This window comes from Vombatus ursinus, unplaced genomic scaffold, assembly GCF_900497805.2.
Source record: "Vombatus ursinus unplaced genomic scaffold, bare-nosed wombat genome assembly UNPS02014820.1, whole genome shotgun sequence".
Taxonomy (NCBI): Eukaryota; Metazoa; Chordata; class Mammalia; order Diprotodontia; family Vombatidae; genus Vombatus; species Vombatus ursinus.
The window spans coordinates 26,536,915-26,561,837 of record NW_020954598.1 but is presented as its reverse complement, the minus strand read 5'-3'; the positions used below and the strand labels follow the sequence as shown (position 1 = coordinate 26,561,837).

The window sequence follows — 24,923 nt, the reverse complement described above, 5'->3', positions numbered from 1 at the left end:
TAGAAGAAAAAAAAGAAAAAACAAAACCTTTATAACAAATATGCATACTTAAGCAAGGTATCTATGTTGTCAATGCTTAAAAAATATGTGTCTCTTTTTTGTACCCTGAGTCTATCATTTCTCTGTTAGGAGGTTGGGAGCAGGCTTCATCATTGGTCCTTTGGAATTATGATTGCTCATTAAGTTGATCAGAACCCATAAGTCTTTCAAAGTTATCTTCAACATTGTCTTTACAATGTTCTTGTTCTTGTATAAATTATCCTTCTGATTCTACTCACTTCACTCATTCACTCACATCAGTCCATATAAGTCTTCCCATATTTCTCCTTTCCCTTTTATCATTTCATCAAATAGTATTCCATTGTATTCATATACCATTATATATTTAGACATGTGATATATGTGTGTGTGTGTGTGTGTGTGTGTGTGTATTTCCCCCCCCAAAAAAAATCGACAGGGACTCTACTTTAATTTCAAGTTCTTTGCCACTACAAAAAGACTTCCTATGAATCTTTTTGTACACATGGGTCCCTTTCCCTTGTCTTTGATCTCTTTGGGGCATAGGCCAAATAGTGGTATTGCTGGCTCCGCTGTTGTTGCGGGGGACTTTGTAGTATTTGTCGTAATAGCTTCACCTCCCACAGGAGATTTTTAACTCATTTCCCTTTGTTGTGAAGTTCTTGTTAATTGAGACAGATTTTCCTTTGAACATTTATCCGTCTCTTCTCCTCAGTCAGCTCTTATCTGTCCATCAGGGACACTGCTGATTTTTCTGTGGCGCTTCTGTGGTTAACAGGCTTCTTCTAATCTTTTTCCTTCTGTAGACTCAGGCCCTTCCTACATCCCTGATGGCTGTATCTCTCCTTGTAGATCACCAGGTTTGGACAAGATATACGGTCGTCACGGAGAGAGGACAGTTCGTTGGGATGTTGCTTCAGGGAGATTTAAGAGGCCGTTGTAGTTGGACCTATTCTCCATCTTTCCCAGTCTTTTCTGGGCTTACACCTCTTCTTTGAAACTGACTTTCTCTATGTCCTAGAAGGGGGTGGAGAGAAGTTTGACAAGAAGATTGCTGAGGTGAAATTCTGAGATGCCTTTTGCAATTGGTTCTCTTCTCCATCTTTCTCTCATTTCTTCTACTGAAAGGTTACTCACTCCTGAACTTCAATAAAAGTTATGACCAGTAGCATTCCTGGACCCTTCCCTCATCTACAATCTTCTCCTTTCAAGGTCCTCACTTCTCTCCAGCTTCCTCCTTTCCTTCTTTGTCAACTTCAGGGCAGTTTGCTCTGCTGAGAGAGCACGGTAACCCTTAGGATACTGTCATAGAATTAACTCCAAAAATTGATACCTAAAACTACAGGCACCACTAGGCACTTGGGGCTAATCTAGCTGTAGCAGCCACAGACTATGTGTGTGATGGAGGAGAGGAAGAGGCCGTCCTGGGGGTGGGGAAGTCAGCAGCAATGAGCTGGTGAGTTGGTTCCCCATTATTTTCTCAGAGTAAGAATACTAAGTTATATGGTAAGTTCTTTCCCTTTTCTTCTTGTCAGTGCTGTATTTGCTCAGTTTGGGGGCATATTTTTGTTTATTTGGGGTGGTGAACAGGAAGAAGTACCCTAGGTTACCTCCCATTGCACTATCTGCCCAGGATTCCTGTCTCTCTTGTCATTTAATTTCTCCCCCTCCCCTTAATTGAGCTAATTAAATACCCTAGCTCCAATTTTCATTCGATTATGCCATGTGGAATAGTAACAAACTAGCCTTTCTTTGCACTTTTAGATGCTCAAAGTACTTTCCTCCAGCAATTCTATGAGCAAAGTAGTGCAAGTGTCTCCATTTTACAGATAAGAAACTTGAGGTGTAGGGAGGTTAAAAGGTTCCACCTTGGTAACACTGTTAGTAAGTAGCCAAGTTGGGACTCAAACCCAAGTTTTCTGAGCCCAAGTCCAGGACTCTGTCCTTTACATTACTCTGTCTTCATGGCAGGCTAGAAGGTCCAGTTGGACTCAACTCCTCTTGCCACAGATCCCAGGAGAATGGGAAGATGTGAGGATGGGAAAGACACAGCTGTCCCTGGGAGCTTGAGCACCCTTTGCTTAAGGAAGGCAGGACACCGCCTCGGTTTAGTCCTTCCTATTAGACTTTTCCTCTTGTGATTTCACTTGAAATGGACTTCATCGTGAGTTGTATGTCATTCGTGGTCATCATTGGTGTCACCTTTTTCAATACTTCAGAAGATGCCTAACTTGTCCAGTGTGGCTTCTCCTTCCACTGACACAGACCACAGCCCTGCATTGCTATTTCATTATTTGCCATATTTGTCATAAAATGTCATTGTTTCGTGGCCAGTCCTCTGGTGAGCTTGAGCAAAGTGCCTGGCAGATAGTAAACGCTTAATAAAATGTTTATTGAATGAACGAACGAGTGAATGATGAGAAGCTTGCCTGCATTTCACTAGGCTTGTGCTCAGGAGATGGATGCCGGTCTCCACTCTGTGCCTCTAATTTTCACAGGAGCCGCTGGAACTTGCATCCTGTTGGCATTGCTTTTAAGGCAGCGTGGGGTGGCGGAGAGGCTTTGTCTCAGACCCTCGCTCTCCGGGTGACCATAAGCAGAGTGGTTGCCTTTTATGAGCCTTAGTTTCCTCATCTGTAAAACGTGGATAATTACTTTTGCACTCTCTACCTCCCAGAGTTGGCATGAGGAAAATGATTTGTGAATCACAAAACACAAATAAAAATCTATGCCGAAATGTCGTCGGCCTCTAGCGCACATTGAGAAGATCATTTTCACTGGCACGAGGGCCAGTGGCTCCTGGCATGTGCTGAGTCAACAGAGCCCAGGGCCAGATATCGTCACAGGCAGATTCCTGTTGTGACCTGACCAGGCAAGGCCCCTCCTTTGACTCCCTTTGTTTGCTCAGGCAAACAAGACAAACAGGTCCCCAACAAGAATCTTTGCTTTCTTGGAAGGCACATGTGACCTTCCTTGCCCGTGTGAGCACTATTGCCGTCTGTCTTGGAAACTGGAGGCTGCCATGGCCTTTCCTCACATTCCCTCAATGCCTCCGACACTAATCATAGCTGCTATTTCTTTGGTGCGTTGACATTTACAAAGCGCTTTCCTCACCCAAACCCTAGGGTGGTAAATAGTGCAAAGGTACAGATGAAGAAACTAAGGCTCATACCTGTAGAGGGATTTGTTTGTGGTCACACAACTGGCCAGGCCTTGAACTCAAGACTTGACTCCCAATCCATTGCTCTTTCTGATACACTATGTTGAGACTGACACACATTCCCCCTGGAGGGACGGGACAGAAAGGGGCTGGGTCCTTGGCATGCTTCTTTATAAAGAAGCCAACTTCTTCATGATCTGTTTCTGTCCGAAGTAGCTCAAGTCATGGGGCTCGCTGGGGGATGTTTTTGTGCCCTTCCTCTCCCTTGGCCAGTTTTGTGCTTACTGTCAGTTCAGAATGCTGATTGAGCCCTTCCTCAATGCAGACCCCTGCTCTGGGTACTCTGGGGGTTAGAAGGGAAGTAGAGGTCTGCCCTCTTGAGGTATGGTTGAGGAGAGAGGATGTACGCAGGAAAACACTAGAGATGCTTTGGTAAAATTCAAATCACAAACTGAATCATAGAATCCAAGCTCCTGGGAGCTATAAAGGACCTCAGAGAACATGTCTTCCACTCCCTATCCAAAGCAGGAGTTTTTTCTGTAGCTTTTTCTGTAGCATCTCTAGCAAGTGGTCATTCAACCTCTATTCAGATACTTCCAGTGGTGGTGAACTCATCCCATAGATGTCCCATTCCCCATTTGGGTAACTCTGATTCTTAGTTAATTTTTTTCCTCTTAATGAGCCAAAATCTTCAGTACCTTCCTTCTATTATTTATTCCTAGTCCAATCTTCTGAGGCTAATAAGAATAGGTATAATGTCAACATAACTGATAACATTTCAAACAATCTCCTCACCATCCCGGTTTTCTTTCTGTAGACAATTTGCCAATAAATACTTTTGGTGATGGTTGTGATGGGGGGAGATGCAGTGCCCGGGAATGATCAGAGTCAGGTAGAGTAAATCAGGAAAAGCTTCCCGAAGGAGATGAGTTTGAGAGGAAGTAAAGGACATAGATAAGAGGAGGGGGGCATAAGTCATTCTGGTTGAGGAGTAGAGTGAACAGAGATGGGGTGTATGCTGGGACAAGGCAATACATGGCAAATAGATTCATTTTTCTGGAGCTGAAGGTCCACATAGAGGCATCATGAGCAATGAGACTGACAAAAATGGAGAGTTAATAGGCAGAGAGGCTTTGAAAGTTTGATTAACTTCGTCCTCAACACTCCTAAAGAGTGTCAATTTCATCCGTATGGGGTGTTCTCTCCATCTGGGCAGATTGTGACCCTTCCATATTATTCATTTATTAAACAAATATTTATTAACATTGTGTAGATTCCTATGCCAGGTGCTAGAAGATGACACAAATTTTAGATTTTTACATACTCGTTGTCTTTATCAAACTTAGAATTTAGTGGCAAGGAAAAGATACACCCACAAATAACTATAATATACATAAGGAAAGTACAACAAGGTGCTATATGAGGTCCTAGAAGGAAAACCACACCAGCATGGGGCTCAGGGAAGGCTTCCTAGAGGAAGGGCCTGGAGGTTAGTTGTTGTTTTTATTTAATTAAGTTTTTATTGATGTCTTAAGTGTCTTACATCTTAGTTATTCACAGTACCCCTCCCATGCCGGAGAGCTATCCCATACAACATATAGTATTTTTTAAAGAGGAAAAAAAAATCAGTACAACTGATCAAGACATTGGAAAAGTCCAAAAACATGTAAAATGTGTAACACTTAACTCCTACCTCCATGATAAGGTGAGCTGAGGGTATCCTGAGGTTAATCTTTAAATCATGGGTAAAGATAGCTGAAAAAGAGATGGCTTTCTAGACGTAGAGAATAGTGAGCAAAGACACAGAGGTGAGAAAGGGCAGGGTGTAGGATACTTTCAGATGTCAGCATGACATATAAATGGAAATACCCCATAGATAGTTCATAAACACAGGACTAGAACAGGGCTTCTTAACCTTTATGTCATAGATCCCTTTGGCAGTGTCTGGTGAGGCCTATGGAGCCCTTTTCAGAACCACTTTTTTGAAAATAATATTTTATTTTTCCCAATTACATGTAAAGACAATTTTTAATATTCACTTTTTGTAGGATTTTGAGGTCCAAATTTTCTCCCTTCCCCCTCCCCTCCTGCTTCCCTAAGATGGTAAGCAATTTGCTACAGATTGTATATGTACAATCATGTAAAACATATTTCTATATTAGTCATGTTGTGAAAGAAAAAGAAAACAGAACAAAAGGGAAAAAAACACACACACAAAAAATGAAAATAGTATGCTTCGGTCTGCATTTAGACTCCATCAGTTCTTTCTCTGGATGTGGATAGAATTTTCTACCATGAGTCTTTTGAAATTGTCTTGGATTATTGTATTGCTGAGAAGAGCTAAGTCAATCATAGTTGGTCATCGCACAATGTTGCTATTACACAGTTATACATGTGACACATGTACACAGGTATAATAGAGCCATATTTTCAAATGAATAAAATAAAATACATAGGTTTACAAAAGAAACCAATTATGTTGAAATAAAGATAGAATTTTTTTTTTTCCATACAAGTTCAAAGCAATCACAGACTCCAAGTTAAGATCTCCTGGACTAGAGAGGACAAATGATAAATGTGATGGTCTTCAGCATACGGGTAATATCTGAAAATAAGTGAGTAGTAGATAAGCAGCCTGGGTATCAAGAACAACTTCCCTTCCTTAATACTACTCTCCGTTTGTAATGAGAAGGAAAGCCACAAACTGATGCTTCATAGTGACACTGAGTCACTGGGGCCCAGGACCAGATATTCCAAGCTTATTCCTGTTGTGACCCGATTAGGCCTGGCTATGTCCCTGGCTAATTCCTACTACCCACAGAAACACAAGATGAACAGATCCATGACATAGGATCCCTGGTGTCCCAAAACACAGCACTAACAGCCTGAGAGTCTGAATCCTAGAGAATGGGATGAGAGGGAGATACACAAGCTCACTCATGGAAAAAAGTGCTGGTTAGAACACCATGATGGAAGAAGCTCTCTAGGTGTTATGACCCGGCCTCAACCTCCATGTAAGTAATTCATCTCAGCTGTGTTATATATTTGCTTTGGTTTTTCCAAAACCAGAATATCTATTCTCTAGATTTTCTGGTACCTAACATGGATCTTCTTTTAACCACTGACACTGGGAAAGGATTGCAGAACAACTGGACCAAGACAACCGATAGCACATGTAATTTTAATTGTAGTTTACCTTTATTTGTAAATAACCATTTCTTTACTTATTTTACATTCTTTTAAAAGAAGTTTGAGTTCCAGATTCTCACTTGCTCCAGCCTCTCCCCCCACCCACTGAGAAAGTAAATAACATGTGAAGTCACGTAAAACATATTTTTATATTAGCCATGTTGCCCTCTCCCTCCCAAAAAAAGCAAGAAAAATAACAAAAGTTAAAAATATACTTTAGTCTGCTCTGAGTTCATCAGTTTTCTCTCTGGAGGGGGATAGAATTAGTTCATCTTTCTTTCTTTCTTTCTTTTGCTTTTTGTCTAGGCAATGGAGTTAAGTGACTTGCTCAGGATCACATAGTAAGTGTCAAGTGTCTGAGGCCGGATTTGAACTCAGGTCCTCCTGACTCCGGGGCCAATGCTCCATCCACTGCACCACCTAGCTGCCCCTAGTTTATCTTTCTTTAAAAGAAAGGATGAGTGTTTGTGTCATAAATTAGTACCAATGATGTCCAAAATTTTCATTTGAGTTTTGTTACCATACAAAGTGGTTGCAATAAATTGTAGCAATGTTGATTTATAGCTCTCTTTCTCAGTTTTATCCCTTCCTTATTTGAGAATCAGGACTAGCTTTATCTCATAGAAAGGGTTTGTCAGATTATCTTTTTTTCTCTGTTTTTGAAAACAAGTTTATATAGCTTAAGGATATTTTATTGTTGTTATTTGGTTGTTTCACAGAATACATTTTTAAATCTATCTGGTCCTAATGATTTTTTTCTTCCACAGGAATTTATTTATGGATTGTTCAGTTTTACTTTTACATAGTTGGCTTTTAAGTTATCCTCTTTACGTTTTTCTAATTATGGTATTTTACATTTTTGTAGATGTTCATCCATATCATTCAAGTTTTCAGTTTTGTTGCCATATGATTTGGTATCATAATTTCTGATGATTTTATTTCCCCCATTTGTTATGAATTCTGTGTTTTAATTTTTTGCTTTGTTTATTTGACTTCTCTCTTTTATGAAATTAGCTAGTTATCTATAAATTTTGTTCATTTTTAAAAAAGAATCAGCTTTTTGTTTTAGTAGTTCAATTCTTTTTTTTTAAAATGTTAGTTCATTTTGTTTAAGTTGGCTTTCTTATTTTTACTTTTTAAAGAAAAGCTCTTTTATATCTATTTTGGGATTATTTGTTTTGTAGTTTAAATTGAATTAATTTAAAAAAATTTTGTTTCTTTGATTTAGTCTTTGACCCACTTATTATTTAGAATGTTTTTTTAAAGATATAGTTAAGTGTTCATCTTTTGTTCACGTTTCCTTTACTGATGATAATTTTATCACATTATCATCAGTAAAGGATACGTTTAAGTTTTTGTCTTTTTACATTTGTCCGTGAGTTCTTTGTGCTTTTGCATGTGATCAACTTTTTATCTAAGAAACATGTCTGTTCTCCAACATGTACCCATTCAGAAGTCTCCATAGATCTAACAAATTGAAATTTTCCAACATCTTCTTCATGTCTATAATTTCTTTCTTGTTGTTGGATTTATTGAACTTTGAGAGAGGGCATGTGGGACATACACTTGGAAACATAAGCAGTGGAGGATGTAATGGTGAATAATGTGAAAGAGGGTTGTAAAAAGCAAATCCTTCACTAGATTGTGAAGAGCCTTGAATGCCAGGCTAAGGAGATTGGATTTTATTTAGTGAGCAATGGAGGGTTTTTGAGTAGAGAAGTGACAATCTGATTAGAGCAATGTTGCTAGGGGGAGTTCATCTCTCCTTCACCCCTTTTCCCCAGATGTTTTGGGAAGAAATTGTGAGTAATCTGAATAGCCTTAGCAGCTGCACTCAGAGGGAATTGTGGTAGACTATGATAACTAGGGAGAGTGAAAGATTACTCGTTTTCGTCCTGTATTTTATTGTTTCTGGGTACTGTAGTCTTAATTGCCATCATCCCTTCTGAACCTCTAGACATGTGATGGACACTGCTAATGCAGGTAGGATCTATACTACCCTGGTACTGGAGGAGAGATGGTAAGGAAAAGCAATCTATCCCAGGTTAAACAGACGTTGGGAAATTTTTGCAACCATCCAGGGTGGGTGTAATGAGGACTTGAACTATCTTGGTGTAGGTAGTGGAACTAGAGAAAGAAGATAGGGATATAAGAGATATTGCCCAAAGAAGTTTTTAAAAAATGTTACCTTTTGTAGCTGTGTCACCAAAAGTTGTGTCCAAACACTTACTATGTCTAGAGCCCTGTGCTTGATACTAAGAAACAAGACTCATCTCTAGTTGTGTGACCTTGGCCAAGTCTGTGACTTGCCCTCTATGACCCTCAGGTTCCTCCTCTATAAAATGAGGCAGCTGGACCCAATGGTCTCCAAAGTCCCTCCTAGCTCCAGACTTGAGGACCCTGATGAACGTTCTTTCAGAACTCGAGCATGATCCACCAGCAGATGAAATGCCCTGGTAATGAAGCCTCCAGGAATGGAATGCCTTAAGAGAAGCTATAGCCATAACTGAAAGAGAACATTCTCCAAGGGAGGGTTGAGAAAGTAAATTTAGGTCACTTCTGTTTGTGTGTCAGGGTTGATGAAGGGAACAATAAACTTCTGGAGACTGACAAGAAGCTCCAGGAGGAGCGGCACAGATGCGTAGTTTTGGAACAGCAGCTGGAAAAAACCAAAATGGACACAGGCAAGGCCACAACTTCCCAGAAGTCGGCGACAAAGACCAAAGCAGGTAAGAAGCGTGAGTCAGTAGCTGAGAAGTCGCGTGGCCAGAGATAGGCTATGGGAGGGAATTTATTACTCGCAGTAAGGTCTGTTTCCTATGTATGAAATCCCTAGGAAGAGATAGAAAAAAGAACTTCCTAAAAATTAGAGCAATCTCAGGTGGGATGGTTGGCCACACGAGATCATGAAGTTCCTGCAGCACAGGCTGAATGGTCAGCTGTTTAGGGTATTTGCAAGGTCATTCCAGTTCAGGTAAAAGCAGGAGGAGATGGCCTCTGAGCTTCCTTCCAATTTCTAAGATTCTGAGAGTCTGTGATAATTTACTTATAAAATGGCCATCTTGAAAAATTAATTCCCTTCCCTAAGAAAGGGTTTGGTTGTTTTTCTAGTTGTCACAGCTGGAACAACTGGGGTTGTCTCTAGAGATGATAAGAATAACTTGCATTTCTTTCTACAGCACTTTAAGGTATTTCCTCCCAATTGTCCTGAGAGGTAGGTAAAGCGAGTATTGTTATCCCCATTTGACAGATGAGGAAACAAAAGCAATGTGACTTATCCAGGGTCATGTAGCAAGTGAGTCCTCTTCTTGCCCCTGAAGCTCTCCCAGTAGAGGCTGTATGACCGCTTCTCAGAAATGTCATAGAGGACACTCCTGTTCAGATACAGAATTGGACTAGATGTTCTCTTGCAGTCCCTTCTCCCTGAAGACTTCTGTCACTAAAGTAATACCTTTATTAACAAAGAGACGGCATTGCAAAGACCCTTTGTCGACCAACATTTTATTACTAGAGATAGAAATACTGTAGGAGGCCACGGATACAGGCAGGCTTGTGGAGTCCTTCTCTGACCCATCCTAGCCGGGTGCTCCCTTCTCCCATCCAGGTACACCAAGATCTAATGGCGTGGTGAAAATAGCACTCTGTGGAATCAAAGGACCTACCTAGGTTTGAATCCTGGCTCTGACCACAACTAGTAGTGTGACTCTGGACAAGCCATTGGACCCTTCGTCTGGGCCACGTTTTCTTTATCTGTTAAAGGGGTGGAAAGGACCAGTTGATCTCTAGCTCTGGCCCTACCAGGGCCAAAAGTTGCAGAGACCGGTATGATGAGGACTCAGAAAAGGTCATTGGGTTTTTAGCAGTTTTGGTCACCATGTAAAGAGCAGATTTGGCCAAGTGGTGTCTTGGAAGCAAGATTTAGAAGTGATTAGGAAGTGAAAGCAATGAGTGTAGACCTCTTTTTTTTTTTAAAAGAGATTTTTGTTATAAAAAGGAAAAAAAAGCATGACAAATTAAGGAATGCTAGAGTTAGGTGAAGATTTTTTTTTTTAGAGCATGAGCATCTGCGATGGAACCAGTCAGTAGGAAGAGATTTCCACTCTACCATGCTTCCTTTCCTGTATGGAATGGAGGCTGGCAGTGGGAGTATAATACCTAGAAACAGTAAAATGTCAGAATGGGAACTGGTAACAAGTTTCCTTCTCCCCTCATTAGAGCCCCTTCTCATTTAGTGCAGCTGAGCCAGGAGGCCTGGTGAACACCTGTGTCATAAACCATGAAATTTAGATCTGGAAGGGACCCCAGAGATCTTCTCCTTAAACCCCCTCATTTTATAGCCGAGGAAGCCAAAGTCCATAGGGGTTCAGAGATTTGGTTAAGATTATATTGGTAATGAATAGTGCAGCTGGGCTTCAAATCCAGCTGGCCTTGACTCCTAATCCAATGCCCTTTCCATACTATGTTGCCAACTCAAGTACTCAGAACTGGTTTATGGAACTCCTTAAAATCCTGCTCACTCCCCACGATCTGTTTGAAATTTCACCTAGCTGAAGGTGAAATGGAGAGTGGAATTAGAGGGTACATCACATTTTAAGGTCTGTCAGCATCCATGAAAAGCTATTGCTGGTGATGAAGTAATTAGACCCCCTGTAATTTATTACCATTGAAATATGATAATCTGCTGCTATAAATATGAAAGCTTCACTAACACGGTTAAAAAAAGAATTCACTGCAGAATGTTAACATTTTATTCCCTTGATCAGACTCTTTTATGGCTTGTGGACTATAATCCTATAAATGCCTAATGCCATGAAACTATTCACATCCCTGGAAAGAACTTCTCATTTTATGTTTAATTTAATGAATTAATAAAGCCCTAAAACAGAGGGTGTTACTCAGGATCAAGTATTGATTTGCTAATAAATCACCAGCAGAGGTTTTGTTGTTCTCCTAATAAGTGTTGTAGACCCAGATTAGACTCATAAGTCATAAGACTCAGAGCTGGAAGGGACTTTAGAACCCAGAACCCAGAATGTTGGAACTGGGAGGGGCGTTCGAGGCCATCTAGTGCCAAGGGTCCATGGAGAGATTTCAGGAGGGCCTTGAACTTGGGTGGGAAAAAAATGACACCTTTATTTTTACTAACCTCTAACTCAGGAGTTCTTAACGTGTGTGTGTGTGTGTGTGTGTGTGTGTGTGTGTGTGACCCCTCTGGCAGTCTGGTGAAACCTACGACCCCTTCTCAAAATCATATTTTTAAATGCATAGAACAGAATACATGGAATTGTAAAGAGACCAATTATATTGAAATAGAGGCATCAAAATATTTTTTAAAAGTCATAGCCCCTTCAGATCAATCCATGAATATCTTGGGGTTCTGTGGAACCCGGCTTAAGAACCATTGCTCTAATTGAAGTTTAGTATTTTCTTCGATTTTGAGTTTAGGAAAAAAAACAAAGGGTTCCATAGGTTTCCCTAGACTGCCCAAGGTATCTGAAACACACACAAAAAGGTTAAGAACTCCTGCTGTAGTCCAAACTCCTCATTTTATATATGAGGAAACTGAGGTTTGTCAGAAGGCAGAGGATTTGTGTCGGTGCTCTTCTCACTCTGTGACAATGTCTCTCTTCTTTTAATTGCGTTCTCCTATCCCAGCTATTAAGCTAAAACAATCCTCCCTATCTGGGACGTGGTTTACGTTTCAGAATCACTGAAACGTTGGTAGAGAGCATGACTAGTTCCCCACATTTCTGGATCAGTCTTTCAGTTTTAGCAGCCTTCTTTTTTTTGGGGGGGGGGAGGTGGCACGGCCAACTGTGTACAGTAAGCCCTGGGGTTCTCCTGCGTTTATTGATTATTACACCCATCTGGCCTCTACTCAAGTCCTTCTGCAATGTCTTATTATGTCAAGGAGGTACCCAGGCGTCTTGAAAGCCATTTCAATTCTGACAGGTTCTTCCAAGCAAGAAAAGCTTGGAAATACAGACCTAGTGATGGAATCTTTTACCTTTTAGGTAGGACTAGCCTGCGTAAGTGTGGATAGACTCTTCAATGGAGGGTTAGTCACTGGTTTGGTAACTTTTTGGCCATGGCAAAACATCAAAAGTCAGTCAGTCAGTCAACAAGTATTTATTAAGCACTTATTATTATGTGCCAGAGATAGAAGGCCAATGGTCTGCCTTAGTTGAGGGAGTAGTTACTGAGTCATGCAAAAATAGTGCTTTAAAAGCATCTTATAAAGTAAATGCTTCCCCACCCTCAATTGTGATCCTTCCAAGTTCCCAAACAAGAGTTAATGCAAGGTTGTCCCAATGGAGTCATTGCTACGATCATGTCAATGAGCTATCAGTCTCATCAATGGCAGTCTATATATTGCCACAAGATTGGGCAATACCGTACTTATTGGTCACACACACACACACACACACGCACGCACGCACACACACACACACACGCACACACACATCCTGAGGGACTGGAGCTGGGAGGGGAGGTTCTTCTGCTCCTCAGCCCAATTTTCCCTCCACAGATCTAAGTTTCCTCTCCCATTGGTCTTTCATGGATCCTTATGCACTCTCTTTTTAAATTCACCTTTGATGTTGTGGAAAAAGTACTGGACGTGAGTCAAGAGATATGAATCTGAATCCTGGCTCTAACACTCACTAGCTGCCTTACCCATAGCAATTTCATTTTTCTTGGAGAGTATTGGACCTGGACTCAGGAAGACCCAAGTTCAAATGTGGACTCAGACACTTACTAGCTATGTGATCCTGGGCAAGTCACTTAACTCTGTTTGCTTCAGTTTCCTCATCTGCAAAATGAGCAGGAGAAAGATATTGCAAACCACCCCAGTATCTTTGCAAAGAAAACCCCAAATGGGGTGACAAAGAGTCAGGCACAACTGAAATGACAGCAGTTAAACAACAATTTAGTAGCTGTGTGGCCTTGAGTAAGTCATTTAAACTGTTTGCCTTATAGTGATGGTAAAGTATAGGAAGACCAGAAAGGTTGTGGGGAGGGTCTAGGTTAGGGAGGACTTTGAACGCCAAACAGAATTGTTATATTTGGTCCTGGAGGTGATAGGCAGCCACTGGAGTTTACTGAGGATGAAGGGGGGGGGCAGGCAGGGTATGGTATGGTCAGACTAGCGCATTAGGAAAATCATTTTGGTGGCTAAAAGGGAGATGGAGGAGATTGGGGACAGGCTTGAGGCAGAAGAGAATGGGTCGTGTCAGGAATTTGTGGATCTCCCTCACCACTGTTCTTCACGTGTAGCCTCAGTGACCACTTGCCAGGGATGCTGTACAATAGAGCCAGGCTCAGGTAGGGCTTATCTCTGAGGTCCCTTCCAATGTCTGTGATTCTCTGAAAATCAGTACTCAATTCCCACACATCAAACTCTCTTCACATTGTTGACATCCCATCATCATGGTCTGGTCTTTTACCTCTGTTTTTCCTACCTTTCATCATCCCTCCCACCTGCCCCATGATATCTTTGGCACTTCATCCCACCTGGCCATTAGGGCTTTATTTGCTGCCTGGACAACAGAGCCACCAAGGGAGGGGCTTAGGCTGAGAGAATGTTTCTGTTGGTGCTGACTTGTGTCAAAGACAGAACTCCCAGCTTCTGGGTGAAGGGTGTTTTCTATCTTATGGGTGCCAGAATTCTAGCCTGTGCTTGTCACTATTTAAGCTATTTCTTAGCCCCAGCTATTTATTTTTCCAGAGGACAACAGCTCAATGTGATCAGTAGCACAGGCATTATTTGACGGAGGAGGACACTGAGGCCCAGAGAGTCCAAAAGTTTTGCCCTGAGGTTATAGATCATGTTAGTGGGGAATTGGGATCATCAGGTACTTGAGGACCATAGGATGAATGAAAAAGCTTATATGAAGTTCCTGCTCTGTGCAAAGTACTGTGCCAAGCGGTGGGGTTACAGACAGAAAAGCAAGATGGTGCCTGCCCTCATGGAGCTCACATTCTGGTAGAGGAGATGCCTATAAAATCAGAAGCAAAGGTCCAATGGTCCTCAATGGAGAGTGACAAAGCAGATGGTAATGCATCTTCTTTAACACCATTTCCACTAATAAAGCCACGTCCCTTTCTGACGTTGAACCATTTGACGATGGAATTTAGTGACGTGTTGTTTTTTTTTCCTCTGGGTTTTCGGTAGTTCTAGCTGCCAAGGAGGTGGGGGCTTCAACCCATGCAGAGGAAGTTGCCGGGTCTCATCTCCACAAGGATTACTTCCCTGAATGATGGCTCTGGGGGCTAGGCTTAGAAGCAGGACCACCAGTATGGGGAGGCGAGGTAGTACTGCTATTTCAAGGGTTCTTGGCCTTAGGTACTCATCCATGGATCATATATTTAGAATGGAAGGGACCTTAGAGGTCCTTGAGTCCAACCCCCTCATTTTACAGATAAGGAAACTGAGGCCTGTGGAAGTTCAGTGGTTTGCCTAAGGTCACAAAGGTAGTAAGTGTGATCCTATGATTTTTGATTCACAAAATGCTTTCTTTACAAAGGTCACAAAATAGTTACAATGTATGGAATATTATTCCTATTTTATAGATGAGAAAATGGAATCTCAGAGAGATTGAGTGACCTCTCCAAGGTCACACTGTGAGTGCTGGAGTTGGGAGTGGAACCCAGATCTCTCAACTCCAAGTCCAGTACATTTCTTTGCTACACCAGACAGTCCTTCCAAATCAGTAATCCAGACCTCTCTCAATGAACATCAGGAGAATCAACCTGAAGGCGTCTGTTTCCACTTGGGTGAACACCCCAGACTAGAATGGGTCAAAAGGGCCAACTTGGTGGAGCGATGGAATGGAACCCCTTGAGGGCAGAGACTGCTTGATTTTCATCTTTGTGCCCCTCCTGCCAAGCCCAGGGACTTGCATGCAGTAGGTACTTAATATTTCTTATCAAATTGGCAAGGGAGGATGAAGGCACTGTCCAGCCCAGGTCTGGTAATCCATGGAGACACATGTAAGAGCCTCCTGCTCTTTTCAGACCTGCTAAAATGGGAAGCTGACGACAGAGCAGCTCTAATTGCTACCCATGCTTGAATGCTAATGTTTTCATCCTGCCCCATGCTGAGCATCCTGGCAGATGACTGTGGATAGAATTCTTGCAGATCTAGCAAATGGTGAGGTCCTGAAAACTCTGCCCTGCAAATATATATATGCAAGGGAAAAATACCGATCACACTTCCTTCTGCATAAATGAAGCCACTCTTTGGTTCTGGACAGCACAGACATTCTGGCTGGTCTTGAGATCAGAAGGGCCCACACATCTTATCTGGTGTTCAGTGTATCTTTATTCTCTGACATTCTTCAAACATCCCATCTGTTCTCCTTCCCCCTCTTTATTCTTTCTGAAAACTAAAACCTTCCAAACTAATTAAGGAGGACATATCCTTTCCATATTGAAAGGTAGCAGTGACCTCTGTAGAATTGTAGCCTGTCAGATTTGGGAGGGACGTTAGGATATAGAATGCCAAGGGTGTGGGGGGATGTCATATTGATCATATAGTTCAGCACTTTAATATTATTAACAATAGGAGACATTTATATTTGATCGGTAGTACAAATATTATTATTTTTACAGAGGAAAATGGACTCAGATAGATTGCTGATTTTCCCAAGTGACAGAGCTGAGACTTGAATCCAACTGGTTTGAATTCTAGTCAAGTGGCCCTTGGAAAGTGCTTAGCAAGTGTCTGGCACATAGTAGGCACTTGCATTTGAAATGTAAGAAAACTGAGGTCCTACTAGAAAATGTGATTCAGCTAAAGACCGGAGATAGGTTCTTTACACATCCAGTCCAGTATTCTTTCTATAAGATTTTTGCAGGTTGAGTGGTATTTCATTTATAAATATGAATGTGATTTTCAACAGTAGTCATAGCTACTCTGAGGAGACATGAAAAGGCAGATAAAAGACCTTTGTCTTGAACCTGTTCCCTTTCTTATAATCAGCCTCTGGCCTGTTTCCTGCCAAAGTTCTACACTTATAGCCCTCACTTCCCCACCCACTCATTCATTGCTCAGCCCCCTATAGTCCCACCTTTATCCCTATCTCTCTCCTGAAACAACCTTCTCTAGTCACCCTGATTGCCAGATAGGGACATCCTGATTGCCAAATTCAGCAGCCCTTTAATCAGTCCTTGTCTTCCTTAATTTTCTGTACCATCTGACGCTGTGGACATACACATATACACACACAGACCCAGACACACACACACACACACACAGACACACACACACACATACTGTGTTTTCCTGGATACTTTTCCATTGCTCTTCATGATACTGCTCTGTCCTAAACCTCCTCCGACCTGTCTGACTATGCCTTCTCTGACCCTTCCTTACCCTGGCTCCTCATCCATTTGTCCCCTAACTATCATTGTCATCTTTATAATAATAGACCTGTTATACATACAGGAGATTTGTATTAGAGGCTACCACTCTTGATATTATTGAGGTCTCAATTCTCAAGATATTTAAAAAAGGAAAGGATTAGAAAAGCCACAGACTTATTACTCCTTGAAAAGCAACTGAGAAAATACTACTGGCCCACGTACCTGCTTTCCATCTCCAGAAAATCGTCCTGACAATAATCTACATACATCTCAGGCACATCCATGGTAAAGGCATGAGAGGGTGACAGAGAGGTTTCCACAAGCAGACCATCTGTGTGCTGACACAGAATTGATGAAGATGCTCACAGAATACAAAGTGCTACGGTGTTTATTGCTTTTTTACTACCAAAAAAATGTGTTCATTAGAACACAATACCACCATAAACACTCTCTTCTTCTCTCATGCATATGTTAAAATCATACAAGGTTACTTGAAAGATATCTTTAATGAACCTCTAATTCTTAATATCAAGTGAGGTATAATAAAAATGATCATAATGACAATAATAATTGTATTTGTATAACACTCTAAGGTTTACATGGCACTTTATATCCCTTAGATCCTTACAACAACCCTGTGAAGTAGGTGTTTGTGGGTGACATTGTGCTAATTTCATCAGTCCCAAGACACTGAAAAGCCTACTCAAAAAGTCCATAATCCTTTTTAAAAAGTGCAGCCTAACCATCTTCATGGATCCAACCAAGTGGACAAAGAATGCCTCTTGTCTTTCTAAACTCTAATGTTGATTTAGATGGACAGACACCGGGGTGAAAAATCCAGGGCCAGAACTAAATAGGAGGAGACCAGCTTGGACCACATTTGGGTGATAATGCAGCTATCTTTTAATGATTCTAAGCTTCTCTCTGAAACAAAGACAGCCCACCTTTGCAATACCAATATTTTTCTAGTGATGCACTATGACTTGGAATCATGGAATAATAGTCTCTGAAGAATTAAATCTGTGGGTAATCCAGAAGGCAATGGAGAGCTGTTGCATTGGGGAGGGGGATGTGAGAAGGCTGGAGCACATATGACCAAGAAAGAATTAATCACACAGGAACAGCAAGGTAGAGGAGATCACTAAAGAGGTGTTTGACTAACAATGGAGGTGGGCTGGTCAGGTAGCTAGGGTAAGTGACAGCTGATGGACAGCCTGTGTTCTCCACAGTAGAGAGAGCTAAGGGAGGTTCCTCATATGTTGAGTGGGCCTCCTTTGGGGGACTTCAAGGGGCACGAGGATGAAAGTCACACAAAATGAGAGTTACCATCTGCCCCAATAGAGCGATTCTACAGACGCTGATGAGATCACAGATTCATCTGACATTTATATAACACTTTAACATTAACATCAGAGCGGGGACAATGTCATTTTTCATTTGTGTATTCCCAGTACTGAGCCCAGGGCCTCACACACAGTAGGCACTTAATGAATGTTTATTTGATTGCACCGAATTGAGCTGAACTGAATGGAACTGAATTGAATTGACTCAGGCCTGGTGGTTTTAAGGGTGGGAGTTTGTCAGTAGGTTGGGAGGCTGGGAGAGTTTGGTGGAAAGCTGTCTCAGCAGGAGAGGGTGGGGCAGAGAGAGATGAGAACACGGATGTCTCATGTTGTTTCCTGGCTCTCTCCCTGATCCCTTCCCCCCACATGCCTTTCCAACTATGGGCACAACTGTATCAGGGAATGTGATTTCTTTGAGCCAAACAGGGATGTGGGGGGAGAGCCAGGGTAGTAAGCCCTTGCAATAATCCTCCATCTTGCTCTGAGTTTCATGAAGGGAGGGTTAGAGTCACAGGAAGAGAAAAGAAAGAAAAATCCTGCCTCTGCCACTTGTGTGACATTCCAGAAATCATTTCCCTTCCTTGACCTCAGTGTCCTCACATGTAAAATATCTGTTACCTTCCAGTTCCTTGTTTTGATACGTCCAAAGATTCCTTCCAGCTCTAAATCATCTTATTCCTTGACCTATCTCTGTGGGATAGTTGACTTTCCCTGAGCCATCCAGAGCTGATTTCCTCTTCCTCTCACCACCTACAGTGTTTTGATTAAGAAAATTCAGCAATCATTTATTTTGATTCTGCTACAAAGGTCCCCACCCTTATGGAAATTTACAATCTATTAGAGGGGTAGGATACCTATCCAGAACGCTTTGATGCACAGTAATTCATGATAAGTTTATTGGAGGCGCAAATGCTTGTGATGTCTGAAGAAGGAAAGACCCTTAACTTTTTTGAATAATGTGGTTTTATTAATAGATATTTCTTTCCCTGTTTATAAACAAAGGCATGACTATTTGGATCAGTTAAAGACTTCATATGGATAGATAGATAGGTAGATAGATAGATACAAACATACATACATACATACATAGATATACATAGACAGATAGATACACAGATATTAAGATAGATGCACAAATACATAGATACATAGACAGCAGATAGATACATAGATACATAGACAGCAGATAGATACATAGATACATAGATACATAGGCAGACAGATAGTTAAAATATATATGGATATATGTGTTATACTCTAAACCCTGGACATAGGAAAAACATTCTTCTGTGTCTAGGGTTTTGAGTATAATAATAATGGCTGACATTTGTGATGTCACCAGTGGCCCAGAAGGAGAGCTCCTGCTCAGAACTCACAGGGAACCTAAATTCATCCTAGAAGCAAAAAGATCCCAAAGAAGAGGATTGGGCTTTTCTTCAGCTCTGCATTTTAGAGTAGCACTCTGGCTCATGTCTGTAGTCTCCTTAAAATACTTTAACAGGGTCCCACCTAGAAAAAGTCTTTAATGTACAAAAAATATCAGCTTTAGGATGGCAGTTTATTTCCTCCACCACAAAAGAGTTGCTTAAAATACAAAAGACTGATAACATTAACACATTGACAAGTACTTAAAACACAAATCCATAACCCATCATACCTATTATGCTCTCCTAGGAGGTAACTTAACTGTGTGGAACTACTCTGCAGATATTTCACATTCACCTTCAGTCTGTCCCATCCAGGCAACTTAAGAGATCCAGATTTCCTGGCCAGCCTAGTAAAGTTTCTCTTTACTCCTTTGAGGTTTATGATGATCTTGTTAGTGGATCCTAATAGGGTCATTGGATGATTTTCAAGAGTAAAATTGCCTTTCTCTATGACTGTGGGACTCCCCTCTCAGAGGCCTGTTTCTTGCTCTGCAAAATGAAGGTAGACTTTAATATAACTTTACATAATCCAATCCTAAAATAGGAGAGAGGGGCTTCAAACCCCCTTTCAAACCATTCCCCTAAAGCATCCCTCTCTTTGTTCTCAAGGTCACCATTCCCACCCCCACCCAGTCCCCAGGTCATCAGCCTTCTTGGATGGTAGGTGAAGAGACAACTGACTTTAAGCACTTAATAATCAAGAATGAGTAGTTAAAATAAGAAACTCTCCAGTGGTTTGCCTTCTAGTGGAATAAGAGGGATGAGGTTGGGAGGAGGCATGTGGGTAACCTCACCAGCAGCTTCGTTGTGTCCCAAGATTTCTGCCTGGAACCATAGGGTGGTGTCTGCCTGCCCCCCACCCCATCCATACCAACTTTATTTGCCTTCCTACAGTTCCACTTGCTGTCGGCATGCTTTGGAGTGTTTGTGCAGGTGCCAAAAATTCCTAGTTACTGCTCTGAGTACAAGTATTATCGTCCCTGTTTTACAAAGAAGTAAACTGAGGCTCTTGGAGTATAAGTGACTTGCCCAAAGCTATTATCCAGGTCTTCTGATATCAAGTCCAGTGTTCTTTTCACTACAACATGCTGCTGAATATAAACTATTATTAGGGAATACAGTAAGTTTTGGCTCTAATTTTTTTTTTTTGCTCATAATAGCTTTTACTGACAGGAGAGATCAACAGAGGTTTCTGCAAATATAGATACAATAATACAAATGGGTTATGTTTTTGTAATTTATTTTTTAAATTGCTCTCAGCTCCTCTTAACCAGCAGGGATGAGTAGGGAAGACTTTCTGGGGATAGCGACATTTAAGTAGGGATTAAAAGACTGGATAGGAATTCAACAGATGACCAAAGAGATAAGGGTAGGCATCAATAAAGATCTCTGAAACCTTAAGCATAAGAATCAGCCTTTGGGGGATCACTGAATTTACTTTTCATACTATTACACAGGACTGCCTGCTAACAATGCAAGACATAACCTAAATGTGAGTGAGAGGAGGGACCTGTCCTTGAGTCAGCTCTCAGAGGTGCCACTGGAGTCACAGGTAGAAGAGCTAACCACCAGGTAATCTGTTCTGTTCACTTCTCTTTTATCATAGTGTTTGCTCTTTCCTGTAGAAGGTTGTATCTGTTCATCAGGGACCCATCTGTTGGGATTTGAATGAACCAAGGAAGATCAGTCAACAGGTGCTATATTTGTAATTCCTGGCATATGGTGGTGTCTGGATCATGGCAAAGGGTCCAAACACAGAATCACAGCATCCCAGAGATGGCAGAGGGCCTAAGAGGCCATCTGGGCCAACCTCTACCTGAACAAGGATATTCTCGATGAGATTCCCCCAAAGTAATCGTTTGGCCTTGCTCGAAGGTCTCTAGTGAGAGAGAACGCTATTCTTCCCAAGACAACCCATTCCACTTTTGGAGACATCTAATGGTTAGCAAGATTGTCCTTTCCTAAGCCTACATCTCCCTCTCTGCAACTTCTGCCCCTCACTCCTTCAATTCTCCATAGCCTCCTCCCTCTAGGATCACACAAAACAAATCGAATCCATTTTCTACATTGCATCCCTTCAAATACTCCAATCCAGCTGTCATCTTCACTTTTTCTCTAGGATAAACACCTGCTGTTTCTTTACCTGATCCTCACATATCATGGGTTCAAGTCTGTTCATAGTCCTAGTTACATTCCTTCAGATGCTTTCCAGGTTATTAATATCCTTCCTAAAATGTGGTCTCCAGAGAACTGATGACAATGTTCCAGATGCAGTCTGACCAGAACAACAGGGTTATCATCTGCCTCTTTCTGGATGTTGTGCCTGAGATCACATTAGTATTTTTGATTGCCATATCACACTGTTGGCCCATATTGTGCTTGCAGTCCACTAAAACCTCCAGATCTTTTTCAGACGAATGGTTCTTTAGCCATAACTTCTCAGTGTTGTTGTTTTTGCATAGCTGATTGTTTTTAACCCAAATGTAAGATTCTACATTTGCCTCAGTTAAATTTCATCTCATTATTTCATCTTATTTGGCCCTGTGCTCTAGCCTAGATTCTGAAGTTCTTGAATCAGATATCCATCCCTCCCAGCTCTGTGTTATCTGCACATTTTATAACTATGGCATCCATGCCTTTATTCAAGTCCTTGATAAAAAAAAAAAAGGTAAAGAGCATAGCTCAGGTATTCTATCAGGGAATGAGCTATTCTACCAAAGGATTCTTCCAGTAGACATTGTACCATTAATGATTATTCTTTGGGCCTGGCCAGTCACCATCTTACCAGGCAGCTAGGTGGTGCAGTGAATGGAGTACTATCCTCTTCCTGAGTTCAAATCCAGCCTCTGACACTTACTAGCCGTGTGACTCTGGGCAAGTCACTTAACACTGTTGGCCTCAGTTTCCTCATCTGTAAAATGAGCTGGTGAAGGAAATGGCGAAGCTCTCCAGTATCTTTGCCAAGAAAACCCCAAATGGGATCATGGAGAGTTGGACACAACTGAAATGACTCAACAACATTCACCACCTTCTAAAGTCCCCTTATTGGGCAAGCATCAGACCCATAAGAAGAACCTGAAAACCTTTGTCAGATCTTAGCAATCCATCTCTCCAGCCCTCCCCTGATCCGACAGTTTAGTGACCCCCCCCCCATCCAAAAAGGAAACCAGTTAAGTCTTAAAGACACCGTGATGGCTCTTTGGGATGACTGTTTTCTTTTTAGATGCCCATGAGCCATCCCTTTAATAGCCCCTAAAAGTTTGCCAGCAAGAAAGTTAAGTTCGTTGGCCTGTAGTTTGCAGGCTTCACTCTCCTCCTTTCTTGAAACTGAGGACAACACCTGCCTACTCTAATCCTGCGGCCTCTCATCCCTCAGGATTTTTCAAAGATTGCTGGTGGCTCAGGGATCAGATCAGACAGTTCTTTGGGTCCCCTCCCTCCCATGTGGCTCATCTGGGCCTCGTGACTTGAACTCAGGAGCCTCCTGATGCTCTCTCGCCACCCCTCACCTTATCTGGAGTTTTAACTTCCCTTTGGCCATTTCTTTCTTTTTTTTTTTTTTTGTATGCAATGGGGACAAGTGACTTGCCCAGGGTCGCAGGGTTAGTAAACGTGACCAGAGTTGAACTCAGGTCCCCCTGACTCTAGGGCCAATACTCTATCCAACCCACTACCTAGCTGCCCTGCCCTTTGGCCATTTCTGTTCTCTTCTACAATCCAAAGATCATTCAGCTTGACAGAGAAAGGAGAAGCACAAGAATTGAACACCTCTGCATTCTTTTCATCATCTGTTGTCACTTTCCAATCTTTTCTGTCCCTTCTTTGATCATTCTCTTCTCAATATAGGTTTAAAAAAATTAGCCCAAACCCTTTTTGTTATATAAAGCTTTCCTCACCAAACCTTATTCTGAACTTTAAGGGGGCCTTCCACTATACCTCAGCTCATCACAAAATCTAAGTCAGTCAGTGAGTTCCCTTTGTACTCCCACAGGTCTTTGGATGACTCCTTTTCCTCCTCCTCAGAACGGTTTCTGAGATTCAATCTGGGAGTCTGAAATGGCCACCAGCACTTCTCTATGAGTGTTTCTGGAAAAATTATCAATCAGAATAGTCCCTAAATAGCTAAATGAAAGATTTTAATCTCAGCACATCTACTATCTCTGAACAAAACCCAACTTGTAGTGTTTGATTGTGTCATGTTGGTTAGTTAACTCTATTCTCTGAATCTTGGAAACCACTAGAGTGGGCCATGATGATCCCCTTAATGAAGAGGAGTGCCTTTTTTTAGTCTGCAAGCTCCTAGCCTTACAATACCCCATAGGACCCAGTTAGTTCAAGTTGTTGTTGTTGTTTTTATTAATTCTAGGCCTGTGATTTCATGGCCATATGATGCTTCTGGAGGGGAAAACCAAAGCAGATCAGCAGCATATTGTGCACCTCATGGTCTTAGAGAGTTGCCTGGGAGCCCCAGGGGGCTTGATGACTTGCCTTGGGTCTCACAACCAGTATGCATTAGAATCAGGATTTGCATTCAGGTGGCCCTGATTCCCAGGTCAGCATTCTTACCAACTAGCCCTGGGTGGGGAACTTGTGTCCTCAAGTGTAGCCCTTTGACTGAATAACTATACTGTTCAGGCAGCTAGCTGGTGCTATAGTGCACAAAGCACTGGGGCTTGAGTCAGGAAGACTTCTCTGCCTGAGATCAAATCCAGCCTTAGACGCTTACTAGCTATGTGACCCTGGGCAAGTCACTTAACCTTATTTGCCTCAGTTTTCTCCTTTGTAAAACGAACTGGAGAAGGAAATGGCAAACCACTCCAGTATCTTTGCCAAAAAAAACCCCAAATGGGGTCACGGAGAATCGGACACAACTAAAGAACAACAACATATTTTTCTACTTCTTCATTTTATCCCCATTTTTACAGATGAAGAAACTGAGCTTCGGGGGGCAGGGAGGGGGGGAATGACTTGCCCAGGGTCACCCAGCTAGTAAGTGTCTGAAGAGAGTTTCTAATTCAAGTCTCCTGTCTCCAGGCTCGACACTCTGTGGACCACTCCAGACTGCCTCCTCTAGTCTTTTTATTCTCTCTTTAGTTCTTTTTGGTCACATTCTTCTCTGAACATCAGTTTTCCTTCTCTGTGAAATGAGGATAATGTTATATCCCTTATCTCATAGGTTGGTTGTCAGGAAAGTACTTTGTAAACCTGTGTAACCCCCTGGTATGGGGCTCCTCACTGGTTAAGCTGAGATACTTCACTCCCATTGGGAGACCTTCTTCATTCTGTATACTCTGGTACATATTCTCCTAGTTTTACCTTCCCTGACTTCCGTTTTTCTGTCAATTTAGATAAATGAGCTTCTTCGCTATTTGGGGTGTGTGTGTGTGTGTGTGTGTGTGTGTGTGTGTGTGTGTGTGTGTG

At 41.8% G+C, this 24,923-nt stretch overlaps 1 protein-coding gene across 1 annotated transcript in view; it reads left to right on the top strand.

Moving 5' to 3' along the window:
* The window catches only part of CCDC13 (coiled-coil domain containing 13), a 119,835-nt gene that overhangs the window by 93,537 nt on the left and 1,375 nt on the right, over positions 1-24,923 (top strand). The window contains exons 14-15 of the mRNA XM_027837189.1: positions 8,942-9,096; positions 20,960-21,074. Of these exons, the coding sequence (XP_027692990.1) occupies positions 8,942-9,096; positions 20,960-21,074 (270 nt within the window). The remainder of the gene's footprint in view (positions 1-8,941; positions 9,097-20,959; positions 21,075-24,923) is intronic.